At 42.2% G+C, this 9,070-nt stretch overlaps 1 protein-coding gene across 1 annotated transcript in view; it reads left to right on the top strand.

The window, feature by feature from the left end:
• Window positions 1-7,858: 7,858 nt before the first annotated feature.
• Window positions 7,859-9,070, top strand: part of BANK1 (B cell scaffold protein with ankyrin repeats 1) — a 122,127-nt gene continuing 120,915 nt past the window's right edge. Inside the window, exon 1 of the mRNA XM_051618280.1 lies at window positions 7,859-7,910. Coding sequence (XP_051474240.1) covers window positions 7,859-7,910 — 52 coding nt within the window. The remainder of the gene's footprint in view (window positions 7,911-9,070) is intronic.

Raw genomic sequence — 9,070 nt, 5'->3', positions numbered from 1 at the left:
TCTAATTTTGGTGACAAAAACCTGTCTCTAGTTTTAAGGATTTGAAATATACAATATTGCATACAGCTGATGCACTTCGTAACTCATCTTCCCTGTTCTGCACAAATATAATGGGTGAAAGGGCTCAGAGGAAGAACTGTTTGTTTTCTACACCATGAAAGTTGGCAACTGATGGCCTTGGCTTCATACTTTCATTGCATTGCTTGATTGATGTCCAATAATCCCTATGAGCAATGATGCTGGAGTTCCACATCTCTGAGCCACTTTCACACAGCCCACACACCACTCGGCATCCTGCTGCCACAATAGTTACTTCCAAAAACCTGTTTTGAAAGAGTATCTTTAAAAGGCAAGCCCCACAGAACTGCACTGTACTAACAGAACGCACAGCACAATCTATTCTGAAGCATGGGAACATGACGAGAAAATCAGCATTGCCTGAATCTTTTGATTTTGTTTCTGCACATGTATCATAAAACTCTGCACATGAGACTGAAAATGGGATAAACTGTTTGCTTATAGGATACTGAAGTAGGTGGGTGAGAAATATGGCTCCATTACAAGACTCTTACTTTCAAGAATACACATATATATTCCTGCATATATAGACTGATGGAAGAAGGTATGATATAGTACTGGTAAGGGAGAAAAGCTAACTTCTGTACTCCCCTGGAGTACAGAGAGGCAGGAAAGAAAGGTACTTTAATTCTGTATTTGACTTTTTGTATATCCAGTCCAGCACATTCTTCCTGATACTAGTTAGCATCAGAATTTTCAAACAAAGGTGACAGATACCTTCCATTATCTGTATCTAAGGTCTTGTCCTAAACAAAATGTCCCAGATTTAATCTCACTTCCAAAGCTTTTTTTTCTAAAAGTACTATAACTTCAGAAATATTTCCATCAGTCATCAGATCTGCAGAGTGGTACCACTCTGTTTAGCTAGAAGTTGCTTGAGAAGTATTTAATGAAAAGTAACTTTTGATGAACTATGACTCAGTGGTGTAGCTCTGAATCACTGTGACCCTGAGGGTTACTCACAGTGTATGACGAGAATAGCTTCTGGTAATGTGGGCTTCCCATAGTTTGGAAACAGATAAAGGTCAGTGGTTTCCTTTCCCCTGTAATGCCACATCCTTTTTCTCTTTGGCATAGCCCATACCGTGCCCCCTCCCCTGAGTCATTCATACTCTCATGCCCTGGTCCATTAGAGCTTGCTCTGGCCATGCATGCTGCAATGCTCCACAACACTCAGGTCAGGTCAACACTGGAAGGCCATGACCTACCCGTTCCTATAAAAGGCATGGGAAGGAGGCAGCAGTAAAGGTGGTGATGCAGTGGGGAGGAGAGTAGTGAGGGGTGGAGACAACTACTGTGCTTGGTCTGTGGAGGCCTTGAAAATCTTGCTTTTTTGCCTAGTTAGAGCCATTCAGTTGCCAACCACTGAAAAGCGGCCAAATGTGTGGGTACATTGCATGTCAAAGTTAGAAGTCAATTGAAGTAGCATTAGAGGGTGATTACATTGCTCTGACTATGCTGACTGCACGGGCAGCCAGACATCGGCACAAACCACAACAGCAACTGCTGAATCAGCTCTTTCTCTAAGGAAAATTAAGCCAGGCAACCTACAAACCTACAGTTCAACAGAATCACCCCTCCCTCAAAGCCTCCCTTCCATTTTCACTTAGTCCAATTCATACACAATATGTCTGCATATAAAAAGGAGGTCAGTAAGGCAGCTGCTTCCAAGTACAAGAGTGCAAGATGATGGGGGAAAAACTACTTGTTTGGATCCTCAGTGGAGGGCACGTATTTCACCTTTTCATCACTAAAACAAACAAACAAACAAAAAGGTTGTTACTCTCACTGCCTGTGATGAGTTTTTAAATTTTAATTTCTCATGTATGCACTTTGAAGAGCTGAGTCTTGTTGAGATACTTCCCCTGGAGTCTTTGGAAACCTCGCTTAAGGAAGCTGTGACAAAATCTAGTTTGTGAGACAATAAACACCTCAGATCTGCACAGGTTTTGACAGAGGTTCATTCCTGAAAGAAATATTTCTCTGTTTCCAGTGCAGGAGCTCTAGAATGTGTGAAACTCTCATTCTAGACTGTTTTTTTTGAGCTTGCATTTATCTTCATTTGTATTGTCTGCCTTTTTATATGAGATTCATAGCTCTGTTATTTAACAGTCCCAGCATTAACAATTCTGGCAGCAAAAATTAAAAGCTACAAAAACATACATTACTGTAGAAGTTACAACTAATTGATAGAATGTAAACAAACATGCAACCATCTGTGGGTCTCCACATACTCACATTCTGAATTCAAGGCTATTTGTTGACTATAGCACATTCTCAGATTACAAGAAACTCGTGATGGACAATCCCCATGTAAATTCTTCAACAATCACTAACCATCATCTCAGCCATCTATGATAAGCTGTTTCCATTTTAACATAAAAGGAATTGCTGCTGACTGTGGCTTGCATTGTTCTCTATCTCTGATCTTAATTTATCAAGTGAAGTTCAGCTATGAAGAAAACTGGCATTTTGTCTTCATCATTTGCCCTCTAAAGCTGTAAGCGAGAAAGAATCTAACAGGCAAATAGAGCACTCATGAAACAACATTTAAATCTATCGTAAAGAGAGGGGATATGAAGGGGGTGTGAGGGACAGAGAGATCCCCTAGTGCACATTGCACCATGTGGGAAATTACATAATCTAGGAAAAGTATGATACAAATATTTCCTCTTTTTGTGTGTGTGTGAAGAAAAATGTAACATCAGCTTCATTCTTCTTCATGCCTCCTCTCCGTAAAGCAAAAAACCTGCTGTCCACTGTTATAGGAGAAGGTTCTGGAATGCTCCCCATAAACAACAAAAGGCAGCATTTTACTGCGTTCTGCCTGGGTTATATATAGTCTGCAGTACTATAATATGTTCTCCAGTGGCCTAGATATCAGGGTGCAACTTGTATGTAGATGAAGATCTTTCATTTTTAATTAATAATACATAGCACAGAATCTGAAAGGCTATCTATAATTTATGTATCAGTGTCTCAAAAGCAGTCATTCATACATTATATATTCAGACAGAAAATTATTTCACTTTTATTTTCCAAAATAAAGTATATTAGGACGTTACTATGTACCCTTCAAAATGGATCAGTGCTACCCAGAGTCTCACAGCCAGGTTTCACTGGGTTCCACCAGGTTAGATATTAGGAAGAAATACTGTACTGGTAGGGTGGAGAGACACTGGAGCAGGTGGCCCAGGGAGGTTGTGCATGCACCCTCCCTGGAGGTGTTCAAGGCCAGGCTGGATGGGGCTTTGTGCAAACTTTTTGTCCAGTGGAAGGTGTCCCTGCTCTTGCAGGGGGGTTGGAACTAGATCATCTTAAAGGTCCCTTCCAACCCAAACCATTCTTTGATTCTATGATCCTGTGTGCTACAGGAGGCTGAAAGTACAAAAGCATTTCTATCTCTTCCTCTCTTCTGATGAGCTTTCAAAAAAGATCACACCATTTCTTGGATATGTGCTAATTTGCCCAAAGAGGAACAGGAAATAAATAAAAGAAGTTCATAAAAAGGGAAGGAAATGATTAAACAATAAGAGGTAACCAAACTGGACTTCAGAAAAATTAATTAACTAGACTCTGGAAAAATCAAGAGTTATATAAAGTAGAGGAAGAAAAAAGCCATTTTTAAAATACAAGTTTATGCCAAGATATTGCCTGTAAGGCATATTTAACATAAACAGTCATTCTTATGATGCTGTCCTATTTTCCAAGCATCCATCTACTTAGAGGCACTTCAAATAGTAAAAAAAAAAAAAAATACATACTGTGAATGCCGAACACACAACTCTTAAAAGTTGCTTTCAGTGCTGTATGTTCTCTCCTTCTTTATTCTTTATCAAGCTGCAAAGTCTCAAATAACCAGGCTACACTGCACAAAGAAAATCAGTCTTTGTTATGCCACTTTTATGTATAAAACTATGTAGACAAGATGCCAGCAGGAACAAACAGAGCCAAGCATTAAGCTGTTCCTGCAGCTATATCATGGGGCAAAAGATTTGTCACAAATATTTTTGTGTTAACCCCACCTCTACCTAGCACAACACAAAGTCAGTTTGTGCAGTTTGTACAATAAGATTAATATCTCTCAGAATTTAAATTTGTGGATGGAAGGGCTTTTGAGAGGCATTACTAGGAGTAGACTGAGGTGTTACTGAACAGAACATTTAACTTGCCTAGTCTAAAATCACAGCATATTTTCCTGTCACAATTTGTAGCTCAATAACTAGGATTACCAACCAGCTCTTGGCAGTTATTTTGAAGATTACAGTAATTACATTTCAATTAATTTTTTCATAATCATTTGCTTTTTGGTATCATGCAATTTGAGAATATTACAGTGTATGAATTAGTAGTTAGTTACCACAGAACTCGGAAATACAGCAATCAAAATTCACCTCTATTTGAGTTTTGAAATACTGTGTCTTAATCTTGCAAACTGTCCATGCTGGTGGTGAACAGTTTATTTTTTTTAATCTCTGCCGAACTTGTTTCTGTTCTGTAAATTTGCATCACTAGGTATTTTAAACAGTCTCATATGTTTTTCCTCATGGGACTCTCATGACAGTTTTTGCATTATGCTGTATGCTGCAAAGTTTTATTTCTCTGATATGAAATCAGTAACAGGAAAAAAGATGCGAAGAAAAAAGCCCATTTATTTCATAACATTTAGCAATCTTAAAAAAAAAAAAAAAAAAAAAAAAGCTTTAAAAAGCCCTGCAAAACTTCAAGCTGAAGTAAATATGAAAGAACTGTATCTTTGCAAGAAGTTAGCTGCAGGCAGAGGGCAATGTAATATATGCTGAAATTGCTTCTTCAACAGGAACCATTACATTTTCTCATTAGTTTAAAAGTAAAATATTGGCAAATTAGACTGTGATTTTAGCAAAAAAACTCTTGGGTCATGTGGTCTATTTCTACTGTTCTGACAGGACTGAACTGTTCATTTTGAGGTGTTTTGTACTACCTGGTTTTGAGCAAGTTCAATTAAAAAGTGAATGAGATCATTCCAGTGAAATGTTCTTTATAATTCATTTGCCACCTGACAAGTTGTCTTTGAAAAATACCACAAAGTATTTAAACTTAATACTGTTAGAAAATATTCCTTAATATACATTATTGGTTTCTTCATACTGCTTGTGTTGTATCTGAAAAGGATTTTCTTACTTGAAAAATAATTACTATAATCTGGATAAGTATCTCCAAATTAGTGTTATGAATCTAGGATGTGTTCAAGCAAACACTAGTTCACCTCAGTAGCAAATCAGGTTCAGGGAAAAGCATAGACCCAACACATTCAGCCTAAGTGTCAGCAGGTAGGGGTTAAAGTGCACATACCATGTTAAACAAATGGTTACATCAAGCAGTCCTTCAAACTGCCACAGTCCTCACCAACTTTTATCCTCCCTTAAACTGTCATCTAACAACACAACTCCTACATTACATTCCATCCCAATCTTCATTTTTTTCAGCAACCTGTCCTAGACGGTCTCCATCCAGCCTTATCTGGACCACGCTTCCTTCTTCCTCTCTGGATGAGAAGACACATTTTCCCTATGGTTGCAAGCCTTCATGCATACTGTGTGCATAGGGCAACATTCCAGCAAGGCCTCCATGTGGAGAAGGGCTTCTTGCTTTTGGACTCTGTTGAAGGCTTATTTTTCTATGACTGGTAGAGGGCTGCCAGCTGTTTGGTTTAAAATCTGAGTGGAGCAAATCTTTTTCTTCCTTTTAGGACACATTTCCACAGTGCTGGCTTACTTTTCTTTACTCTCAAAATAGAAATAATTGGCTTATCGCAATTCCATGTTGTCCCTCATCCTAGCACCCAGGAAAAACTCTTATTTTTTTATGTTTTTACAGGAACAACAAGAGTTCCAAGTTTCATTTTAGTTATTTTTATATTTAAAGACACAATTATTTTATTTTTATTCTTATGAATTATTATTTCTACAGTGAAGGCTGTCACAGTTCAGACTGCTAAATCATCCCAACCATATCTAACCATATTATCTAACCTGTCTTTCAAGAAGCTGCAATGATTATATTGCTTCGGCAAAATAGTCAGATACAGTATTTCCAATGTTTTATCTTTGACATACTGCTTCCTCCATTGTAAGGTACCTCCTTCCTGTTAATCCTGCTCACAGATGAAAACTACTGACACTCTAGTTCTGCATTTCCTGAGTCAAAAAATAAAGGAATGATGTATTGCCTGGATACCAGCCACTTCAGTCATTGAAACCTGAAGTGAAAAAAGAGCAGAAAGGAACAATGGGAGGTATTCCAAGTGGTTCCTGATGCATATGTGGACTGACATGACTGAACCTGGTCTATATATTCCCTGTGTATACATAGCTAGAGATTTCCTCTGTGTGATTGGTGAAGCTGAGCCAGAAATTCACCAAAACCAGGCACTCATTAGCAAAAGCATGCTGGGGAAAAAGAAAAAAAAAAAACAGAACAAAACCAGCAAAACCCACAAACAACAAAACAACAACAACCAGACAGCAAACAACACACCAAATAAAACCCAAGTATTTACCTGTTGTAATGACAGAAATAGGAACAGCTCTCAGTAGTTCAGGTTTTTACATTATTTCATTTGAATGCATCCAGTGTGCAAGTGGTTCTGTGAAGTCCAGCCTTGTACATATTTGTGGTTTGTGGTTGACAGTAAACTGTGAAGGCTTTATCATACCGAGACATCTATAAAGACTGCCTCTGTGTGGACTTTTCTTTCTCTTATACTGCTTAAATTCATTCTGCAGACTTTCCTTCAGTTTGCACACAGCCGAGCATTTGTTGTTTTGTATTTTGGACACCACATTCCTGAAACTGATACTTAGCAACTTCACCTTTTGAGCTCTCTAAAACCTTTTACAAATTTCACCAAAGTCAGCCACAAGGCATTAGCATTCTGCTAGGGAAGAGGAACACAGAGGTTCAGGGGGGCAAGAAGCACACACTCATGTGCAAAGTGTAGTCAGACAAGCTTTGCTTCCTTTGGAAAGCATCTTAAAGAACTTTTCTTCCAGAAGATAACATTCAGTTTTCCTGTAATGCTATTTTAAGGGGCAACTCTGGCTCCTTGTGGTGAGTCTGACCTTTATTGTGAACCTGAAAGATGCTGCCTTGATCAATGGCTCCTGACTAAATTTGACAGCTGGCATAGCAGTGAGCTGAAGCATTGGCAGTCTCCTTCATAGGTTGCTTTGTCTCACTTTTTAAGGTTTTGGTTTTACTCTCTGCCATGTCAAAAAATAAACATATGGCACAATATAGCAGAGGTGTTAAATCATGCCACATCACAACACATTCCCAGCAGAGCACTGGGACTGCGACGCCAGGCGAAGAGATTCCCGGCAGTTTTCTCCCAGGCGCTCTGGATCCTCGGTGGGTTTTCCACACAACGTGGCGACCGCCTGGGCTCCCCTCTGCGGCCTCGCACTGAGCCCAAAGCCCTGCAGAGCTGGAAAGGCTGCCCTCCCTCCTCATTTGCTCTCTACAGCCAACAAACTTCGTCGAGCGCTCCGAGAGCGTCTAACGGGGCAGACAGACGGGGCGGCAGGCTCCAGGGGGGCTGCCTCACGACCTCACCTCAGAGCCGGCGGGCTCCGCTTCCCCCCGGGGGCGGAAGCGTCTGTGGGGGTGGCAGGTCCATAGAACGGGCCGCAGCGAGCGGGGGGCGGCGGCTTCAGGTTCCGCCTCGGCTTCGAGGGCCCCCTCAGCTGCCGGCACAGCCTCCTGCGGCCCGGGGGAGTGAGGCAGCGGCACCGTCGCCATGCGCCCGGCAGGTCGCCGAGGGGCGGCGGGCGGGCTGGACGGGTGCGAGGGTGGGCGCGGGGCTGCTGAGCCCCGCAGCAGCCGGGGGGCCCCGCATCCCGGCCGCGGGGCAGGGGGGCTGCAGCAGCCCCCGGGCGGGCCTCGGGAGTGAGGAGGCGGGGTCTGGGGAGCTGGGGGTGAGGGGCGGTGAGGGCGGCTTTCTCCGGGGCTGCTCCGTGGGGGCCGGGAGGGCCGCTGGTGCGGGGTGGGGGCGGCGCCGAGGAGAAACGGTGCTGGCGGGAAGCGCCTTTGCTTCTACGGGGGGTCATCCAAGGGTGTTGGAGAGTGGGAACACCTGTGTGAGGTATTTTCTGTGGAGCTCAGTGCTTTTTGGTTTTACAGTTCTTGTTATTTGTTTACATGTTTTCATGTCAAGTTACGCCAGAATTTTAATTGATGCAGCTTTTCTTAGAACTTGAAGGCAGTTTTAGAAAACTTTTCCTTGAAAATAGTCCTCAATTGCAAGTGGTATTCAATGCACTTGTTACTGCTTTGCAGGGCACAGCTTTTCTGAAGAGTTGGAAGTCTGGCATCAAAAACTTAGGAAACGAGAAAGGCATAAGCAATGGGGTGGGTCAAGAAGAGCGTCCAGCAGGGAGGGAGGTTCTCCCCCTCTGCTCTGCCCTAGTAAGGCCACACCTGGGGTATTGTGTCCAGGTCTGGGCTTCCCAGTTCAAGAGGGACAGGGATATGCTAGAGGGGGTGCAATGAAGGGCTACAAGGATGGTTAAGGGACTGGAACGCTAATTTTATGAGAAAGGGCTGAGAGACCTGGGGCTGTTTAGTCTGGAGAAGAGGAGACGGAGAGGGGATCTTACGAGTGTTTACGAATATCTGAAGAGTGGCTGCGTGGGCCAGTCTCTTTTCAGTGGTGCCCTATGGTAGGAAGAGGGAGCACAGGAAGTTGCACCTCAACACGAGGAAAAACTACTTTACTGTAAGGGTGATGGAGCACTGGAACAGGCTGCCCAGAGAGGTTGTGTGGAGTTGTTTCTGTGTGACCTGCCCTAGGTGATCCTGCTCTGGCAAGGGGGTTGGACTAGATGATCTCCAGAGGTCTCAACCCCCACTGTTCTATGATTCTAATGTTAATTCTGTCCTACATGTATATCCACCCTGAGATAGTCTTAATTAGCTGTCACATGCTGTGTTGTGAATTAAAAAGTGATTA

Source organism: Apus apus, chromosome 4 (genome assembly GCF_020740795.1).
Source record: "Apus apus isolate bApuApu2 chromosome 4, bApuApu2.pri.cur, whole genome shotgun sequence".
Taxonomy (NCBI): domain Eukaryota; kingdom Metazoa; phylum Chordata; class Aves; order Apodiformes; family Apodidae; genus Apus; species Apus apus.
The sequence above is the reverse complement of the archived record's forward strand: the minus strand, read 5'-3'. Positions and strand labels throughout refer to the sequence as shown.